The 22350-nt window shown below is 33.2% G+C and overlaps 1 protein-coding gene across 3 annotated transcripts in view; it reads left to right on the top strand.

The window, feature by feature from the left end:
* Positions 1-21877, top strand: part of BRWD3 (bromodomain and WD repeat domain containing 3) — a 122214-nt gene extending 100337 nt beyond the window's left edge. For all 3 annotated transcript variants that reach the window (XM_016164899.2, XM_016164900.2, XM_016164901.2), the window contains 7 exons: positions 831-971; positions 1825-1899; positions 3242-3394; positions 4691-4854; positions 5223-5320; positions 5891-6049; positions 16257-21877. In XM_016164899.2, coding sequence (XP_016020385.1) covers positions 831-971; positions 1825-1899; positions 3242-3394; positions 4691-4854; positions 5223-5320; positions 5891-6049; positions 16257-17011 — 1545 coding nt within the window. In that variant the 3' untranslated portion in view covers positions 17012-21877. The remainder of the gene's footprint in view (positions 1-830; positions 972-1824; positions 1900-3241; positions 3395-4690; positions 4855-5222; positions 5321-5890; positions 6050-16256) is intronic.
* The last annotated feature ends 473 nt before the right edge of the window (positions 21878-22350 follow it).

The following is a 22350-nucleotide window of genomic DNA, read 5'->3' as shown; positions in this document are numbered from 1 at the left end:
AATGATGTGTGTGTGTGTGACTAGAGACTCAATCCCTAAGGAATTTATTGGGAGCTGTTTATGTAGATACCATCTGACTAGCACACACCAAGATTCTAGACTCACGGAAAGCAGGAAAGCACAAGAGAGGTATCAGAAACTAGTTGTTCAATACAAATCACTTTGTACAAACAGTGTAGACAGAGTAGACCATCTTTATTATTTAGGAAATAGTTCAAGTGCTAGGTTCCCAGATCTCAGCCAAGGGCCAACCGTGCAAGTAAGCCCTGCTAAAGGTAGCAGCCCTGGATCTGTTAAGTCTGTGCTGACACTTGTCCCTAATAATTAGACAAATATTTGTTCTATGTAAGAGAAAAATTTCATTTGAAATACTGAAAGAGATCATATAAAAAGAACATCAAGCGGTAAAGGCCAGCAATTATCAAGACCATAAAAGATTTACTAAAATTCATAGATATAATTTAACCATTATTTTGAGATTATGGTATTATTGTACCATAGTCAAGTATACTTAACGACCAGAAAATATTAAGATATTAAAATTGCTAACCTTATAGAGGAAAAAACAATTGTTTCTCTGAGTTTCAGTTTCAGATTTTCTTAAAATGAAAATTCAGAATATTAGAATTCTTGCTATTTTCATGAATATAAATGCTAGTATTTATTTCTTTATATTTTTGCCAGGGAGGATCATGTCTAATCTAAACTAAGAAACTTCTAAATAGTCACTGCTCTGTTTTACATTGAAATATTAGCATTAGAAAAACAGGAGAAAATCCACAAAGAGTTAAGGAAAGAATTTTTAGATATAATTCTATTAAAATCTATAGGTCAAATGCCGAGGCAGAAGACAGTCTTTAAGGTGTAATCCTGATGCTTGGAGAAAGCAATGCAAAGAACTGTTGAGCCTCATTTATGAGCGTGAAGACTCAGAGCCATTTCGACAGCCAGTTGATCATCTCTCTTACCCAGTAAGCATATAGTTGTTAAAATAATTACCAATATGTAATTTTCCAAAATGTCTTTGCTAAGATATAATTAAGAGCCACTTACCCCTTCCTTCCTATCTTCTTTTTTTCCTCCCACCCTCCTCTTTTCTCTTTCTTCTTTGTTTAAAGAAGAAATGGGTAGTGTGATCAGTCACGATTTTTTTTAATGTCTGTCATGTGCTTTGTGTGTAAATTATGCATTTGTAAACCAAATTTGAATCTAAACATCTTTGTGATACCTCCTGCTTTTATTTAGGATAATTTTAACTAACTTCTAATAGACTTCTATATACTAAAGATCCTTGGTAACCTGTCAACCCTGTTTAATTTATGTTAATAATTTAAATATGTTATCCAATATGATCACTTTGAGTAACCAGTATACCATATTACTTTTCATTAAAGATAAAAGCATAAGAACTTAGATTATAGGATTTCTTTTCTCATGTATTGAATAACCTCAGTATAGGTAACAATACTGTTTTAACTTTTTCAGAGAAAAGGTATAGCAATATTTCAGAAATATCAGACCATCCTCTGAAATTAATAAACATCAGTATTCTCTACATACACAGCTTTCAGTTGAGAAAAAATATTCAAATAATGAACAAGATTATGTTCAACAAAGCTTGCTTTGTTTGTATGGAGTTTGGGTAGAATAAAGTCTTGTTTTTATAGCAGAGGAGAATGGTGAATGTAGAATTCCTTCATCTTAACATAAAAACACATAATTCCTATTTATGGATCTTTGTACCTTAAATAATAATTGTATTGTAAATCTTGATATTTTGTTTTGGTGGTTTGAAAACACAGTATATATTCTTTACCCTAATAGGAGCATCAAGAGCAAGAGGGAGAATCCTCAGAGTCAGTTGCTCCAGAAAGACAACAAGATCCATCTCTTTCTGAGGTAGGCCTAATAGTCTCTTAAAAGACATGTACTAGTTGTTTCTATATTGTTTTACTTTTTAAAATCTCCATACTGTAAATAAACCTTTTATAATTTACAAAACTGTCTCCCATCTCTGCTTTCTCCATCTCTACTTTTGTTCAATATTTTTGTTGTTCACTTTTTTTTATATCAGCAGATGTTCTCAAGAGTTTTCTGTACCATCTGCATAGATGTTTGTTTCCTTATATCTAAAATGACTGTAGCAAAGTATTGCAGCTGATCATTCCCACTGAGATTTCATCCAGCAGGCTGACTGGGTCTTTTGAGTTTTGGTCATCATACTATACAAAGCTCCAACATTTTTATTCAATGAAAATCTTTATTTCATAAGCCATGCTGTGTTGGAATATACTTTTGGTTTTTATGATTTAAGCCAAAATAAGAAATAAAAAAGATACATTAACAGTAATTGTGGTTTCTCATACTTTGAATTTTTTTTCTCTTTTTATATCTTTCCTCTACTCCTTCTTCCGGTTCTTTAGCTTCTCCTTTGAGAGAAATGTGGTGATTTTACTTCTTAATGATTCTAAAGTTGAGGGAATCTCATACTGACAATGGTTTTTACTCTAAACCATGTTTATTTATGGTTATGATATATACAAGTACACATTTCAAATTCAAGTCCATATGATAACCTCAGAAATATATCAAGTAGACTTAAAAGGTTTAGGTTAAAATAGAATCTTCTCTCTCCCCTAATCAAAATCAAACTAATTCTGAATATATGAGAATGAAAACCTTAGATGAAACAAAAAGTGTCATATTCATTAAAAAACAAAATGGTAGGAGAAAGGCACAGACATGGCCAATTTGACTTTGACCTTCAACTAATGAAACCTTAGGTAGAATGCCCTCAAAGCTGAGAAAGTCTTAGAAATATGTAGCTAATTTGTGACATGGAACTATTTAATTATATTTGAATTATCCCATCTTCTACTTTCATTGAGCATTTTACTGGGGAATTGGGGGTTATTTCAGCCTTTAAGCAAGAAATGGAATTTTTTATTATGGACTCTGTAGGGACAAAGCCAGTAGCTATGGATTTTCTATTCTGTCCTTGAGAGAGTCATATGGATATTGATCGCAGGATGAAGGGTAAGGCCCTTCCATAGACCACTGCTGTTTTTCTGAGTCACCAAAAAAGCCCTAGTAAATGGATGGTTTGTGTTTGGGGGAAGCATTTGGCAGATTGAAAAGCAATGTTTATTTCATGGTGACTTGGTGATGCAAATCTAGTCCCATTGTATTATGTAATGTTGTTACCCAACCTGTGTGTTTAATAATACATTCTTCTCTGTAGGAATATCAAGGTGTTACAGACACTCCTATGGACTTCAGCACTGTGAAAGAAACTTTGGAAGCAGGAAACTATGGTAGTCCTCTGGAATTTTATAAGGATGTTCGCCAAATATTCAGCAACTCCAAAGCTTATACCTCTAATAAAAAGTCAAGGGTATGAAAAACCACTATTAGGTGGATTAATCATCTAAGCATTTAGTTTTATATATCAGGCTACTTTTTCTTTCACCAGTTTTAAAACTGCTAAACAAGTATGTACTACAATTCTGACATAGTTACTAAAATTTAATTCTCTGACAGTTTATTAGGCATGCATAAATATACATTTAATATAGTCATTCTGAAATTAAGCACCTCTTTCTTTCTTCTGCCTGCCTCATCTTTACTCTTTGGTAACAAACACATATCTGCCAGAGGAAATCAAGGGAAGGAGAGGTAGTAATTTGAGTACCCTTTAATATGCCCAATAAATAATTTGATAAATAAAAGTGGTTGACAGTATTAATTTATATGAAATATAGTTGGATTAGCTGTGAGTATTTGTGTCTCCTTTATTACAACAAATAGTGAACCATATTGGGAAGTTATAGCTATTCATACATTTAATATTTTCCCTATGTTTTGTCAGAACTTAATATCTTGAGGGGAAAAAGTATTAATATTTTTTGTTTTGTAATCACTGGTATCTAATTAACTTTTAAAGAAGTTGCACAATAGATATATAACTTGCTTACTTCCACCTTACATAAAGTGAATTTTCACTAATTTCTGTAGGCATAATTTTTTCACGTTTTAGTTCCTACATTTATGTATATACTTGCATATGTTTATATATTCTTTAAAACAGTAGGTTTGATATTTGGAAAACTTTGTAAACATATTAGCATTTTCCCATTTCATATTACTCTTTGAAAAAAACAGGTTTTACTGTCTCCATAGTATTCTATCATATGGTGGTTTTTATGTTATTTCACTCGTGTTCTGGTGCTGGAGGTTTAGATTGTTTTTAGTTTTTCAATTTACATGAATAATGCTCCAGCTAATATCTTTACCATCCTTTAAGATAATTATTTTGTGTGTGTAATTCTCTGATAATTCCTAGGATAAATTCCTAGAAGTGCAAAATTTTTAGCCAAAGGCTATATATCTTTAAGATTTGTGGTACATATTACAAATTGTCCTTTGGAATATTGTTCTAGTTAAAATACCCACTGGAAATGTATTAGAATCTTTTATTCCCTACCCTTCCCAATACTGGATATTACTTTTTAAAAACCTTTATTAATCTTTAATTAAAAATAGTATCTTGTTTTAATCCTTCAGGATTTTTCAAGGATACGAAATAGCACATATATTTTGTGTGAAAGGGTATTGCTGATATTGGTCCAGACATTTATACATTTTTTAACACAATTAGTTGGTAAAACAAGACTAATTTCTATGTTTTCAGATCTATAGCATGACACTGCGATTATCTGCCTTATTCGAAAGTCATATTAAAAATATCATCTCTGAATATAAGTCAGCAATCCAGAGTCAAAAGAGGAGAAGGCCACGGTACAGAAAACGTCTAAGAAGCAGCAGCAGTTCGTTATCTAGTAGCAGAGCTCCTAGGTATATTACTTGATATAGTACTTTACATTTCAAAGCATTTTGTGTGTATTACCTCAGTTCTTAAAGTTTATTGAATAGTTTGACGGGATCCCAGACCCAAGAGATTTTCTTTTATGAAATCTTGCACCTATGTAAACATGGAATTGGTAGCCCAAAGCTTTGTTTATGTGGACTTTAATATACTACAAACTTTTTTTTTTAATTTCAGTGATTGAAATTTCACTTTGTCATCTTACCAATTTAAAGCATTTCACTTAAATTATTGGGCATTTCTTTTTTGGTCAAGTTAAGCATTTTGTATCATACTGTCTATCATAATATGCTGCTAATGGAAAAAAATGTTAATTCTTACATATTTTTACTTGTAGTCCAAAAGGGAAACAGAAACAAATGAAGTTGCAACCTAAAAATGACCAGAATACCTCAGTGTCTTATGCTAGGACTAGCTCTCCTTTCTCATCTCCTGGTAAATATGTCTTCTGTTTTTGGTGTTCTGTATTTCAGTTTGATACTGATATTAAGGATATAGAAATGACAGCATGGTTTATTATAGTACAACGAGCAGTGGATTTCAATGTAGAAAAGTTGTGTTTTATTCCCAATTTCTTCTCTCTAGCTGTGTAGTCCTAGGTAAGAGACAGTAGGCTGTAGGATTAAATTTCTTCATTTTTAAAATGAAGGTGTTGAGACCATAGATGAATTTTAAAGTCTCAGTTTTAACTTCTGTAACTTTATGATTTTTAACATCTATAATATCTCTGAGCATTTATCTACAATATATTTGCCAACATAAGAATTGGGGATTCATGATGTGTGGAAGTGGTTTTCTTAGACAAGTTTTTTCTGAGATTCTGTCCTTGAAAGATTAAAGATGTGATAAAACATTTGTTCTTGAAATACCCATATATCCTTCTTCAATTTGTAATTTTGATGTTAGAACAGAATAACTATGTGAGATATAGTTTTAAAAACAGCCTGTTTTATAACTTTCCTAAAATCATAATCATGTTAACATTACAATCTTTGTAAATATAAGTTTCAGATGCTGCTGAAGGGCTTTCACTATATTTACTTGATGATGAACTGGATGGACCATTTTCCTCATCAAGTTTCAGCGGATATAGTCGAAGTGGAAATAGCCATGACCCAGGGAAAGCCAAATCATTTCGGAATAGAGTTTTGCCAATTAAACAAGGTAGGAAATAAATATAGACAGGACACTTATTCTTTGTTCCCTCATAATGACAGATGAATGAATTATTTAAGAGCTGGTATATTTAGGTAGTTTAAATTAGCATGTCCTTAGAGTTAATGAGGATTTTAATATTGTCAAATTTGACTCAGACAGGGTTTCATATCCAAAACTAGGAACAGGCTATTAATAGATTAGATTTCGAATCATACTTCCAAACATATTTTAGTCTTTTAAAATAAAATGTAAAATGAATAGGGAGCAAAACTAAATGAAAAGATATTTCCCAAGAACATAAAAACCAGACCATTAGACTCATTTAGGATTTTTCATGTATTAAACAATATTAATAAAAAGGCAAATATTTTTCCAAAATCATCTTTAAATGGGCCTATTTTTTAAAGCCTACTCTAATTTGCAGAAAGGGCTTAGGTTGACAAATGAGCCTTCTTTCAGTCAACACCTACTTCTACCACTTTCCTTTGGTTTTCTAGTTTTATATAACTAAGATTTCCCTCTGGGCCTGCTGTCTCAATAATTCAATGGTTTTCATACTCTGTTTTGCCTATTTCTGGGTAATCCACAGAAGTCCTTCAGGAATTCTCAGAAGAACCTTCTCCATTCAGTTATAACAACTCTTTTTTAATTCGTGTAATGAGCTTCCACATAACTTTGATTTGAAGAAAATTTTTCGCCAATTAAAAAGAAACCACTGACCTAATAATTCATTACCATTTGCTTTCATTTAGGGCCATGTCAGGGGGCATCATTTATAAATACTTGAGGGTTGTTGTTTATACACTTTCTTCTGATACTTAGCCCTATCTTACAGACCTTGAACATATTCAGAGAAAGTTCTAATGTATTCATCTATTTGAAATTTGTGAAGAATAATTACTTTGCTTTTACAAATATCTTTATTGGAATATATTTTATATAAATTTTTAATGAAAGATTAAGTAGCTTTTCCATTGTTATTGAAGTTACCAACTCAAAAAATAGATTTTCTAAAGATATAGTTTATATCGGTTATGTGAGAAATATTGAAACATCTGTAATTCTAACATAGTTAATTGCCTTTATTTTCTCCAATTTTTATCTTTAGTCCCTCCTCTGATCCTGCTGCACATTGCATACTCATGCCACTTCCTCTTGTTTTGCCTTTTCCTTCACTGTTAAGCTTGTAGAAAAGGTAGCTTATACTTCCTGACTCTTATTGTCTATCCATCTAAACATCCCTTTATCTTATATAGTCTGGCTTCTATTCCCACCACTCTCCAGAAGTTATTCACTAGTAATCCTCAGTGACCAACCAGTGTCCTTTTCTCTGTGCCTGTCTCCTTGATCTCCTCTCTATATCATTGCATGCTATTGACTGTCTCCCACTAGTAATTCTACTGCCTGGCTTCTATACTCTGTTGATTCTCTTATATCTCTGTTTCTCCTATATTTCTATATTTTCTCTCTTTTTTTTTGCCTTACTTGCTTCCTATTTGCAGTTTCCCACTTTTTTGTTTTGTCTTCTTTAAATAAAGGAATCTAATAGCTACATCAGTCATTTTTCTGCTGATGACTCTCCAGATTTGTATATCCAGCCGTAACATCTCTTCATTCTACCAGTGTCATTTTCAAGTGTTTCCTTTAAAAATCTCCCTTGGGTGCTTATCATTTATCTTTGTATCTCCATTTTGCTCCTTTTTATGCACTCACTATTTTAGTTGATGGCACCACCATCTTCCTAGTTACTCAACTTAAAATTGTTCAGTGTTATTTGACTCTCCTTTTACCCCCTCATATCCAGTCAGTTGCTATGTTTTGTGAATTCTGTAACTATTTAATACTACTTAAATCTCCTATCTACAATTTCTGTTGCTGTCACCTTAGTCTCTAACTTAGTCTTTTAGTTAGCTTGAGCTATCACAACAAGATACCATGAAACTAGGTGGCTTAAACAACAGATATTTATTTTTAGCAGCTTTATTGTAATATCTATCATTGGCATAAAAATGTATGTATTTAAAGTGTACAACTTGATATTTCAATACATTGTGAAATGGTCACCACAATCAAACTAATGAACATATCCACCACCTCTACATGATTACTTGTGTGTGTGTGTTTTGAGAAGATTAAAGATCTATCCTAGTAAATTTTAAGTGTGCAATACTGTATTCTTAACTATAGTCACTATGAGATACATTAGATATCTAGAACTTACTCATCCTGAATAACTGAATCTTTGTACTCTCTAACTAACACCTCCCTATTTCCCCTCCCCTAGCCCCTGGCAACAACCATGTTACTCTCTCTTTCTATGAGCATGACTGTAGTCATGCACCACTAAATGACAAGGATATGTTCTGAGAAATGTGTCTTTAAATGATTTCATTGTTGTGTGAATATCGTAGAGTTTGCTTACACAAACCTAAGTGGTATAGCCCACTACCCACCTAGGCTATATGCCATAGTCTACAGGCCTATACAGCATGTTACTGTATAAAACGACATGAGATCAAATCAAGCACAAAAGAAAATGATGCAATCAAGAGACAGCGAACACAAGGCTGCTGCTGGCATAACAGTATATGGTTTTCTAGGATTTTTTTTAAATAAAAAGAGTACACTATAAAATCACAATGAAAAGCATAGTACAGTAAATATATAAGCCAGTAACATTATCATTTATTATCATCAAGTATTATATACTGTATATAATTGTACGTACTATACTTTTATATAACTAGCAGCAAAGTGGGCTTGTTTACACTAGCATCATCACAAACACATGAATAATGTATTGTGCGATGACATTACTACAGCCACAATATCAGTAGGTGATAGCAATTTTTATGCTCCATTGTTTACAATCTAATAGGATCACCATCATATGTGCAATCCGTCATTGACCAAAACGTCATTATATAGCACATATATTTTAGATTACACATATAGGTGACATCATGTAATATTTTTTTTCTGTCTTGCCTATTTTGCTTAGCATAATGTCCTCCAGCTCCATCCATGTTGTCTCAAATGGCAAGCTTTTCTTTTATATGTATGTATATTTCCATGTCTTGGCTATTGTGAATAATGTCGCAATGAACTAATGAGTGCAAATATCACTTCAAGATCCTGATTTCAATTCCTTTAGATATATACCCAGAAGTGGGATTGCCGGATCAAATGATAGTTATAATTTTAGTTTTTTGATGAACCTCCATACTGATATTCATAGTGGCTATAGTAATTTACATTCTCAACAAAAGTGTACAAGGATTCCCTTTTCTCCACATCCTCTCCAACACTTGTTATCTTTTATTTTTTTGTAACTAGCCATCCTAACATTTGTGAGGTGATGTCTTATTGTGGTTTTGATTTGATTTATATTTCCCTCATGATTATAGATATTGAGCACCTTTTTATTTACTTAAAAGAGATATTTATTTTATCACAGTTCTGGAGGTTCAAAGTCCAAGATCAAGATACCAACAGAGTTGGTGTCTGGTGAGGGTTATCTTCCAGGCTTGCTGATGGCCACTTTCTCTGTGTGCCCTTAAAGTGGCTTTTTTTCTGCATCTACAAATGGGGAAAGAGACAGAAAGACACCAGTCCTAATGTATTAGAGGCTACCCTTATGACCTCACTTCATTAATTAAAAATTTCCTTAAAGGCCTTTTCTCTAAATACAACCACATTGGAGTTTAAAGCTTCAACATTTTGACAGTTATGTTCTTCAATCCATAGCACCAGGATTCATTGGATTGATCTTCTAGTTGTGGTTACCATACAACCCTATGCTTTGCTCCTTCTAGTCTTCCCAGGCCACTCTTGTTTTCCTCCTATCTCATTGGCTATTCTTTCTCAATTATCTTTGCCTGTTTTTTTTTTAATCTTTAAATGTTGGAATATATCAAGTCTCAGTCCTCAGCTACCTTAACTTTACTTACTTTCTCAATGAGCTCTCAATTCTCCTAACCCTAAATGTCATCTCTTTACCAAAAATTTCCAGTATTATATCAATGGCTCTATTCAAGTGTCCCATGAGCCTCTAGACTGAGTATATCTACCTGCTTTTATTCTTTTTCGTTTTAATGTCTTTACTTGGATTTCTGGGGAGATTTATTATTATTATTATTATTATTATTATTATTATTATATTGGTTAATGAAATTCAGTAAATTTCAGGTATACAATTCAACAGTAAGGCATATACATATTTCAGTGTGTGTCCACCACTCATAGTTAGATTTAGATTTCTTCCTGTCACCACATATTTGGAGCCCTTTACCCCATCTACCTCTCCCCTCCTCACCCCCTGGTAACCACTAGTCTGTTGTCCATATCCATGAGCTTCTTTGTGTTTGCCTTATTTAATTTTGTTTTATATCCTACATGTAAGTGATATCATGTGGTTTTCAACTTTTTCTGTCTGGCTTATTTCGCTTAGCATGATTATCTCAAGGTCCATCCATGTTGTCACAAAGGGCACTATTTCATCTCTTCATATAGTTGAATAATATTCCATTGTATATATGTACCACAGCTTCTTTATCCAATCATCTATTGTAGGACACTGTTTACTTTCACATCCTGGCAACTGTGAATAATGCTGCTCTGAACATCGGTGTGCAAATATCTTTTTAGATATGAATTTGCAAGTCTTTTAGGTAAACACTCAGTAGAGGGATTGCTGGATTATATGGTAGATCAATTCTTAGTTTTTTGAGGAACCTGCGTACTGATTTCCATAGTGGCTATAACAATGTGCAGTCCTAACAGCAGTACATGAGAGTTCCTTTTACTCCGTATCCTTCCAACACTTGTTATTACTTGTCCTGTTGATAACAGCTATTCTAAAAGGTGTAAGGATGGTATCTCATTGTGGTTTTCATATGCGTTTCCCTCTAGCAATGTCGAGCATCCTTTCATGTTTGTTGGCCATTTGTATGTCTTCTTGGAAGAAGCATCTATTCAGTTCCTCTGCCCATTTTTAAATTGTATTGTTTGGGTTTTTTTTGTTGTTGTTATTAAGTTGTATGAGTTCTTTGTATATTTTGGATATTAGGCCCTTATCAGAGGCATTGCTTGCAAACATATTTTCCCATTCGGATGGTTGTCTCTTCATCTTCGTGACAATTTCTTTTGTTGTGCAGAATCTCTTCAGAATGATGTAGTCCCATTCATTTATTTTTGCTTTTACTTCCTTTGCCTTTGAGATCAAATTTGTAAAATCTTCTTTAAGTTGAAAGTCTATGAGTTTAGTTCCTATGTTTTCTTCTATGCAATTTATTGTTTCAAGTCTTATATTTAGGTCCTTAATCCATTTTGAGTTAATTTTGGTGTGTAGTGATGACAAGAGCCTAGTTTCATTCTTTTGCAGGTGGCTTTCCAGTTTTCCCAGCACCATTTATTGAAGAGGCTTTCCTTTCTCCACTGTATGTTTTTGGCTCTTTTGTCGAAAATTATTTGTCCATACAAACATGGGTTTACTTCTGAACTCGAATCTGTTCTACTGCTCTGTGTGTCTCTTTTTTCTGCCAGTACCATGCCATTTTGATTATTGTTGCTTTGTAGTATAATTTAAAGTCAGCGATACCGCCAGCCTTGTTCTTTTTTCTCAGGATTGCTTTGGCTATTTGGAGTCTTTTGTGCTTCCATAAAATCTGAAGATATTTTGCTCTATTGGTTTAAAAAATGCTGATGAGATTTTGATGGGGATTGCATTAAATCTGTATAATGCTTTAGGCAATAAGGTCATTTTAACTAGGTTGATTCTTCCATTCCAAGAACATGGAACATCTTTCCATTTCTGTGTATCTTCTTCAATTTCTTTTAAAAAGATCTTATAGATTTCATTATATAGGTTCTTCATATATTTCATTAGGTTTATTCCTAGGTATTTTGTTCTTTTTGTTGCAATTGCAAAATAAATTTTTTTTCACTTCTTTTTCTTACTCTTCATTATTAGAGTATAGGAATACTATGCATTTTGAATATCAATTTTGTATGCAGAAACTTTACTGTATTTGCTTATCGTTTCTATAGTGTTCTTGTGACGTCTTTAGGGTTTTCTACATAGAGATTCCTGTCATGACAGTTGACTTCTCTGTTCCCTATTTCAATGCCTTTTATATCTTTCTCTTGCCTGATTGCACTTGCTAGGACTTCCAATGCTATATTGAATAACAGTGATGATAGTGGACAGCCTTGCCTTGTTCCTGATCTTAGAGGAAAGGTTTTTAGTTTTCACCATTAAGTATAATGTTGGCTGAGGGCTTGTCATATATGGCCTTTATTATAAGGTACTTTTCTTCTATACCAATTTTGTTAAGTGTTTTGATTATACATGAATGCTGTTATCTCGTCAAAGGTTTTTTCCGCATCTATTGATAAGATTATGTGATTCTTATTTTTTAAGTTTTTTCATGTGATTATCACATTAATTGATTTTCATTTGTGGAACCATCCCTGTGCCCCTGAGATGAAGCCCACTTGATTGTGGTGTATAATCTTTTGAATATGTTGCTATATTCGGTGTGCTAATATCTTATTTAGGATATTTGCATCTGTGTTCATGAGAACACAGATTTCTTTTTTGTGTTATTTTTACCAGGTTTTGGTATCAGAGTAATATTGGCCTCATAAAATGAGTTGGGAAATATTCCCCCCTCTTTCATTTTTTGGAAGAGTTTGAGGAGAATAGGTAGTAAATCTTTGAATATTGGGTAGAATTAAATCACTGGTAAAGCCATCTGGTCTTAGACTTTTACTTTTTGGTATATTTTTGATTATTGTTTTAATTTCCATACTACTGATCTATCTATTTAGATTTTCTAGTTCTTCTTGATTCAGTCTAGGAAGATTGTCTCTTTGTAAGTACTTGTCCATTTCTTCTATATTATTAAATTTGGTGTTATATACTTTTTTATAGTATTCTTGTATGATCCTTTGTTTTCTGTGGTGTCTGTTGTAATTTCTCCACTTTCATCCCTGATTTTGTTTATTTGTGTCCTTTCTCCTTTTTCTTTAGTGAGTCTAGGCAAGGGTTTGTCCATTTTATTAACTTTTTCAAAGAACCAACTCTTTGTTGCATTTATTTTCTCTATTGTTTTTTTTGTTTGTTTTCAATTTCATTTAATTCTGATCTAATTTTGATTATTTCTTTCCTTCTGCTGATTTTAGGCTTCATTTGTTCTTTCCTACTTTTTAAGATGAAGTGTTAGGTTGTTATTTAGGCTTATTTTTGGTTTTGGATATAGGCCTGTAATGATATGAACTTTCCTCTTGTGACCACTTTTGCCATGTCCAAAAGTTTAGATACGTTGTATTCTCATTCTCATTCCATTCTGTGTATCTCATGATCTCTCATTTTATTTCTTCTCCGACCTAGTTAGTTTTCAGTGGCATGTTATTTAATCTCCATGTATTAGTGGTTCTTCCTGCTTTCTTTTTACAGTTGATCTCCAGCTTCAAGGCATTACAGTCAGAGAATGTTGTTGATATGATTTAAACCTCTTATATTTGTTGAGGCCATCTCAGTGTTCCAGTATGCAGTCAATCCTTGATAATGTTCCCTGTGCACTAGTGAAGAATGTATAAGCAGCTGTTTTGAGATGGAAGGCTGTAAATGTCAATTATGTCCAGTTGGTCTAATGTGTAATTTAAAGATGTGATTTCCTTATTTATTTTCTGTTTGGATGATCTGTCCATATCCGACAATGGGGTATTTAGATCTCCTACTATGATAGTGTTTTGGTCTGTTTCTCCCTTTAGTTCTGTAATTGCTTTAAATATTTCAGGGATCCTTTATTGGCGGCATAGATGTTAATAAATGTTATGTATCTGGTGTATGATTTCCTTTGTCATTATGAAGTGTCCCTCAGTATCTTTCCTTACCTTTATTATTTTTAAGTCTGTGTTGTCCAATATTAGTACCATTACTCCTGCTTTTCTCAGAATGCCATTTGCTTGAAATATCATTTTCCACTCTTTCACTTTGAGTCTATATTTGTCTTTGGAATTGAGATATGTCTCTTTGAGGTAGGATATAGTTTGCTTTTGTTTTTTGATACAATCTTCAATTCTGTGCCTTTTTATTGGTGACTTTAGTCCATTTACATTTACAGTTATTATTGAAATATGAGGTTTTCTTATAGCCATTTATTTTTTGCTTTCTGGTAGCTCAGTGTTTCCATTACTTCCTTGTCCTTGTGTTTCTGTTTTCTTTATTTTGGTTGACTTCTGTGGATTTTTCCTCTGGTCCTTCTCGTTTTATGTTATATAAAAGGATAGTTATATACACACACACACACACACACATATGCATATATACATATATGTATATATATGTGTGTGTATATATATATATATATATGTGTGTGTGTGTGTATATATATAGTCATCCATTTTCTTCTGCACATGACTCATCTCCATTCCCCTTTGTGAATTTGGATCTTTGAATCCACCCCTTTTCTGTTATCGTTGTCTCAATTTATCCCTATGTATGCTAAACATTCATTACTATCTTGCTATAGCAAATCTCTTATTGTTTAAGCTTATGATGCCCTGTTCTTAGTAAGGGTTGCACTCCTGCTTCCGTTTGCCTGATAGTCACCTTACTCCTAATTACTATTATTTTTTTTTTGGTCATTTTGTTTTAGGTGATATGGAGGGAGGTGCCATCTGTGTTGGGGAATGGGAACTGTGCTCAGCCTCGTGTTTTGGAACCGCAGTTTATAGTAATCTCTGCCTTCCCCACTTCTCTGCTTTCTGCCCTGGTCCTTGGGCACTGCCACTGCGTGGAGCTCACAGCTCTCTCAAGCAGGGCTTTTCGAGGAACCCGTTGCACCTTCTCCCCTCCCTTTCCTCCTGCGGGGAGCTCCGGCTGCAAGAGGCAACTTCTTTGTTTCTCCCCGTCTATTGCCCCACTCCTGGGTTCTGACCTGCAGTAACTCTTATGCACGGATCCCATGCTCAGACATGCTGGTGTGCAAGTTGAGTGTTTTTTGTTGAGTTTTAGATTTCCAACTTATTGTTGTTTCAAGGGGAGATATTTGGAGACATCTCTCACTCCACCATGCTTCTGACATCACTCCTTGGATTTCTAGTAGTACTTAAAACTGGAATCTTGATTTTTCTACCAGCCTGCCCAAACCTATTCCTCCTATAGTGTTCTCCAATTTAGCAAAATATCTCTACCATTCTCCCAGTTCCTGAGGCTATGAAACCTAGAAGTTGACCTTCAGTTTTGGCTTAACACTTGACATCCAATCCATCAACTCTTCCCTTCATTTGAAAATGAAGATTGGGTCTGGTGGCTGCTCTAGCAGGAAATATTCTCGATCCAATCATTTCTCCACACCTCTATTGGTATATCCCTCATCATGTCTTAGACTACTCCAGTGGACTCCTAACTGGTCTCTGCTTCCAATTTTCCCCGTCTAAAATGTCTTCTCTGTACAGCAACCATAGCACTCTGTTAAAATAAATGTAAATCAAGTCTTGTTATTCTCCAGCTTTACTGTCAGTCAGCTTCTACTACTCCATTTTTTCTTACACTCTAGTTTATAGTGGATTTTATTTCTTCTGATGAAATGTTCTTTCCCCAAATCTAACTTCATTCAGTTCTATTTTCAAATACTACCTCTGCAGAAAATCTTCCTTATGTAAAATACCCACATATATTCAGTCACGCTATTTAACCCTCTTTTCTTTTTCTTTGTAGCATGTGTTTTTACTTAAATCTATATTATTTTTTGTTCACTTTATTGTCTAACAAGCTTTCCCTACTAAAATATAAATCCAAAGAGCAAGGACTTTGTCTCATAATTGCTATATTTCATGTTCCAAGCAATGCCTGGCCCATGGTAGATAATCAATAGATGATTTGTTGAGTGAATGAATAAAATTATTCTGATATATATTTCTAGATAATTATTTCTAGAGTTCAAGCCCTTAAAATTTCTTCCCAGCTACCTTATTACTCATCATGCCTCCACCACCCCCAATAAGCAATAAAACAAAAATCAGAACTTTAGTGTCTTCTATTTCTAATATATAAATTTATACTCTACCACTCTCCCTAATTTTACCCTATCTTTAGATGTTATATATTTTTTGATAGATTTTTTTTACTTTTATTTTACTTTTGAACATTAATATCTTAACAATGTCAAAACTTAACCTTAAAAAATCATTCATCTTGATTTAGATCACTCCTTTGATGGACCCCTTACAAATGGTGATGGCAGAGAGCCCCGGACAGGAATCAAGAGAAAACTGCTTAGTGCATCAGAAGAAGATGAGAGCATGGGAAGAGAAGATAAAGAAAAAAAAGAAACAGAAGAGAAATCACATTTATCCTCCTCAGAGAGTGGAGAGTTAGGATCCAGTTTAAGTTCTGAAAGTACCTGCAGTTCTGATTCTGACTCTGAATCGACTTCCAGAACAGATCAAGATTACGTAGATGGAGACCATGATTATAGCAAATTCATACAAACCAGGCCTAAAAGAAAACTCAGAAAGCAGTATGCCAATGGAAAAAGAAACTGGAAGAGGAGAGGCACAGGAGGAAGGGGCAGATGGGGCAGATGGGGTAGATGGAGTAGGGGAGGCAGAGGAAGAGGAGGCAGGGGTCGTGGGGGTAGAGGAAGAGGTGGAGCTGGTACAAGAGGGAGAGGGAGAGGGAGAGGGGGGAGAGGTGCTTCTAGAGGAACCACCAGAGCCAAACGTACACGTGTTGCAGATGATGAATTTGATACCATGTTTTCAGGACGTTTCAGTAGACTGCCTCGAATTAAAACAAGAAACCAAGGCAGGAGGACTGTTTTATATAATGATGATTCTGATAATGACAATTTTGTGTCTACTGAAGATCCTCTGAATCTTGGTACATCCAGATCAGGCAGAGTACGTAAAATGACAGAAAAAGCCAGGGTTAGCCATCTCATGGGATGGAATTATTAACAGTTAATAAATTTAGAATAATTTTAAAAATTCAATGGCCTTCTACTGCAGGGAATTTACCAGGAAATCTACAAAGCAAGTTGTGTGGGGACTTATACTTCCTTTCACATTGGTGCTTTTCCATTATGCCAGTATAGCATTTGTTTCAAGACTTGATCTCCACACTTCATTTGTTCAAACAAGCCTTACTCATTAGGCCTTAAATTAAAAAAAAAAATCTGTGCGCGCACACACACACACACACACACACCGCAGACACACTACAGATTTACTACATTAAAGGAGTGTTCAGCTTCTTAAGTAGCATGACATTTTTATCTCAGTAGAATATCCCTCTTTTGCTTTTGTATCATAGAAGTATAGCACCTTCTTACAGAGTTTTATATAGTTTGTGTTGCCATTTTGATTCCTGTACCCAGTAATAATAACTTTTGCACAATACACCAATCCTAAAGGCAGCTATTAAATGTTTACAGTTTCTATATTGTAAGAACGATCTGGATTATTTTACTCTTCCCAGGCCAAACTTTCATGAATTGTACTGAACTGAAGTATATATTTATACTACAGTTTTTTTTGGGGGGTGGGGGGATCTCGATATGCTTTTCTTTGATTTGCTTAATTCATGTTAAAGGTGAGAAAGGGTTGGTGCCTTGTAAATATGTAGCAGATCTTTGTGGTGTGCCCTAATGTGTGCATTAACATTATTAAAAAAGAATACTTGAGGTATCAATCTAGATAAGGTGCCAAATGCAAAAGTTTCTTGTATCCATTTTCTTTTTCCTATTATATTTTATTGCATTAATAGAACTTGTGTAGCTTAAAGAATAATGTAAAAAAAATTGAAAAATCCTCATCCACAAAGAATAACCTTTGAATAGTAGCTCAGCTACCTCTATTAACTACAACTACTGGAATCATTAAGGAAAGTAGATGTTGTTTACTCATTACTGACTAAGGAGAAATAGAACAAGCTTGGTGGGAATGAATACTCCTAAGTTATAAGTTGAGAAGTTGTTAATAATCGTATTGGCTTTCAAATTAATAGTTGTAATTAACAAACTTTTATAAGTATAGTATGCTCTACATTAGACTTTTCTTAGAACATATTTATGTAAGTAGTCTTGGGCTACTGCTTATATATCTCTGCTACCACTTACTATTTAACATCTGTGAGTAAATGGTTTTCATTTGAATTTTAAAATATAACAAAGCACCTAATTTGAGTGGGAATGTTTGGCTAGCTAATATTTTGAATCCACATTAATCGGTTCTGCACATACCATTCCAAAAGGTTCTTCTGTTATAATCTTTCAGAAAAGAACCTCATTGCACTGCACACTTATATTTTGAATTATTATTTTATAGATGAAAAAAATCTTTAAAACCCTAATGTCCTTGTTTACATCAGTAGAGTGTACATGGTTCCATAAGTGAGCTTGAGTTCCAAGATCAGTTTTACTCCTCAGATTTGATAGATTGCAAATTTGCTAATTTGTTAGATTTTTGAGGTGGGAGGGAACATACTGATCTCTGTTTTTGTAACAGCAGATATGCTATGCTTAGATCAAAACTGTGAGATAAACAAAACTTCTTAATATATGCCTAGTAATCCCAGGATCTCTCTTAAACTAATATGTTTGTCTCATGCTTTCAATCATTTCATGCATCCGAAAATCCTTAAGTGCAGAGGAAGGAGTACACACATAACTTCGCTTTTTTTGGTTGGGTCAGGTGGAGGTTCTTCTTGGACTAACATCTTTAAGCAGTTTTCACTTGCAGTAGAAACGATGTTCAGGCTTTAGAAAGTATTGTTGTGAATTGTTAATGACACTAACTTCTGTTACTGGACAGTAGATCAAGCCGATTTTTTTGGGGGGGTAGTCTTCTTTTACTAAACCAAAACTACTTCTGGTTGTAACTCGACTGACACTTTTAACCATAGTATAGATTCAAAAATGTTCATCTTTGAAACTCTACATTTGATTTTGGCTAAAAGGTACTATTTTAGTTATTTATCTCTTGAGCATTTAGACTAAATTTGTGCTTGTGTTTTCCTGGAATCAATAATGCTTTGGCCTACCCCAATCAAAGTAACAAGTTACTTAAATTCATGGATGTACCCAAATGTGTATCAAGTGTATCATTTTAGTGTGAAATTTTTGTTGACATCCTTCTATGAAGAGCCGACCTCTTAAAATGCAGAATTGTCATCTGTGTGATTTTAGTTGTCTGAAACTTTATTTATAATTTATTTTGAAAAATAAAAATGCCACATTCCCCAAATGTCAAGCTTTTCTAGGTTTAGATAATTAGAATAATAAAGCTAAAGACATTTTTAAACATTTTATATGTAGTGAAATACTGTGAAAATACTAGTGACAGCATTTTGCTGTAATGTTGATTTCAGTCATTAGAATTTAAAGAGTTAGCCACCAGGGTATGTTAGATAAGCATAGTTATCATTTATTAAAAAAAATTTGTTTGCATGCAAATTATTTTAATAAGTGTGAAAATAAAAGTTTGGAAGACAATATTTTTACTTTTATAACTGTACTCCCCCCCCCAATTTGTACTTTGCTCTTTTTGTAACACTGCCTCCTGTGAATGTGTAGTAATTTGTATCACATTGAATATTTTATTGCTTTAATTTTTAGAGTCCCTTTAAATCTAAATAAGATCTGGGTTCAGCCATAGATAACAAAGCAAGTAGGAAATGAGCTAAAAATGTTAAAGAAAAGTCTAAATCTTAAATGAATTACTAAGAAAAAAACCACTGTTATAATTAAGTCCACGAGAGCATACAGATGTATAAGTCTATTCCTGTGCTAGATATTAATAGTGAACTGTAATAATTCTCATGAATGGTAATAATGTTTTAAGTTCCAGCTTTAAGATCTTAGCATGTATATCTGTTTATGAAAACGGAATTATGTGTTATTTCTATGGCTTGCCGTGTGTATCTTTTCAAGCAATGGGATGTTCTCCAAAAATTTCACTAGTCTACTAGCCTAGAGACTAAATTTGTGTGTGTGTGCATGCATGTGTCTGTATGTAGATTTTTTTCTCAACTCGACATGCTTTATCTCAGACATAAAATTTGTATGGAAGACAGCAGTATTCGCTGTATACCAATTCTTTGCCTCTGTTGTAAAGCACTTAGCCTGTATGTATACTGCTTGATCATCCATTCCATTATACCTTCTAGATAAGCAGTCTACGTGTGTGTGTGTGTGTGTGTGTGTACATGTGTCCCTCTATTTTTTTTTATTTAATTTGTGCCTCTTTCATTGGTTTTCTGTTTCCCTTCCCAGAGATCAGGCTTGTGCTAGAATTCTTCCAAACAGCACTTTGTTTCTCTCAGAGTAAAATTCATAAATTTCATTTGTACAATTGTGTACTCAGATATCTAACTCAGCCTTTTGAAATAAATTTGAGTGATTTATCTTTTTTGTTGTTTTTTTTGTAATCCTATAGATTATCATCAGACAATAGCAATGATTTAAAGAGAAGATGTGAATGCCACTTTTTTATAAAAACTTTTTTGAGCATTTTTTCAAAATTTGTATTTTAGTGATAGTGTAAAATACCTTCTTGTTTATATATCTTAGAAATTATTTTATGCCCATTTACCAACTGGTACTTATATTTAAATAGTTAGAATTTTCACATCCACAAAAGGAGACTTACATCTTCTATAATTTTTAGTATACTGTGATGTACAGCCTTTTAGTCCTAGAGAAAGGAATGGAATTTTTGACATTTAAAGTTCATTGCTTTAAATGTTAACCCCATCCCCAACATTTTTGTGTTCCATGAGGCTTTGTGAAAGTTTTGTTGAAAAATAGAATATTCTAAGATCACTTTGAAGGCTTGTTTTAAAAATTAGTGTGCAAGTATTTTTATGCTGTTTTATTTTCACCTTTTAGTGAAGTTTCTTTACCAAGTTTTAATCATCAAATTTATCAAGTTTTGATTAAATTCTAATATAAAATTTAAATGTTTTTAATTGTTTTTCATGGTGCTGTATTTTGAGGAAAGTGGATTGTCCTCAAGGTTCTTGACATTTATTTCTTATGTAGCTTTATCCTTGATTATTTCCTTTTTCATCATTCCTCTCCTGCTTACATTTATCGTCAGTTCTCTTTCTACAATGAAGACTTTACCTAATTTACCACACTTCAACAAGACTGGCAATTATGATTCATTGATGGGAGTATAGTAGAAAGGCCCTGCAGTTTAGAGTTAAGGTGTGTTTGTTTATTTATATGTATGTCCATTTGTTATTCTTGCACTTATTGTAAGTCTAGAATATGAGACTTTGACTTATGAAAGCATGATAAGTATTTTCTGAAAAATAAGACTATTGATACATATTAAAATCGCCATTAGTAATTGACTTTTAAAATCACATACAAAAATATTTAGAAACCCCATTGGAATATGTGTTTTTACATATGTCACCAGATACACATTAGGCAGTACTACAAATGTTAATTCTTTAAACAATACTGTGGTGATGGCAATCAGTAATTTATTTCTTTGTCCTGTAACTTATCATCCTTGTCTTTTGTAATCCCTTACAAAGTATTAACAAAACTGTACCTTATGTTTGTTCTTAGTATCCATAAGTTTTAAGATGAAAGATCAGTTAATAGTAGATGTGATGTTTTCTATGGACAAAATGTCCATTAAACTAAAATTCAGTAAAGAAAGGTAAACTAAACTGACTTGGTTTATAAAAGATGTTTTGTTTGGCAGTTATCAGTCATTATAAGCAATTATCTTCAAAGACAAAAAACTGGACTAATTTGTTGCTATTCTTTATGGGCTGTTTACAATAAAATTCCAAGTTGTTTGGAATCAGTTGAATTTTTGCTACTTTATGCCTTAATTCAGGTACTGGAGATAACAAGAAAAGAAGAAATACAGAGTTATCTTTTTATTATACAGCTTTGGAGATTCTAACATGTAACCCTTGGGTCCTTTCTTATTTCTTTGTAATGTAATACTGATTTTTCTTACTTTTTAATCTATGGAACTAGGTTTTTCCTATTATTAGACAATTAAGCTTGTTTTTTTAGTTGCAGATATTCTAGGTCACTTTTAGGTAATATATATGTTAACATTTTAAATGTGGGCTGCTCAGTGAATGAAATAACAGCCTACAAAGCTTTAGTCAGCATTTCATTTCGTAGCAGTTTTTGCCATGAATAGATTTCTAATGTTTTCATGGCTTACAAATTTTATCAGCTGGGCTATGAATCTCTGGAATTTTTATTTATATTAAAATTGTCCACAGAGACTTAGCTGTGTTATAAATGGTACTTTAATTCAGT

Source organism: Rousettus aegyptiacus, unplaced genomic scaffold (assembly GCF_014176215.1).
Source record: "Rousettus aegyptiacus isolate mRouAeg1 unplaced genomic scaffold, mRouAeg1.p scaffold_m13_p_9, whole genome shotgun sequence".
Lineage (NCBI taxonomy): Eukaryota > Metazoa > Chordata > Mammalia > Chiroptera > Pteropodidae > Rousettus > Rousettus aegyptiacus.
This window is presented reverse-complemented; position numbering and strand designations above follow the sequence as displayed.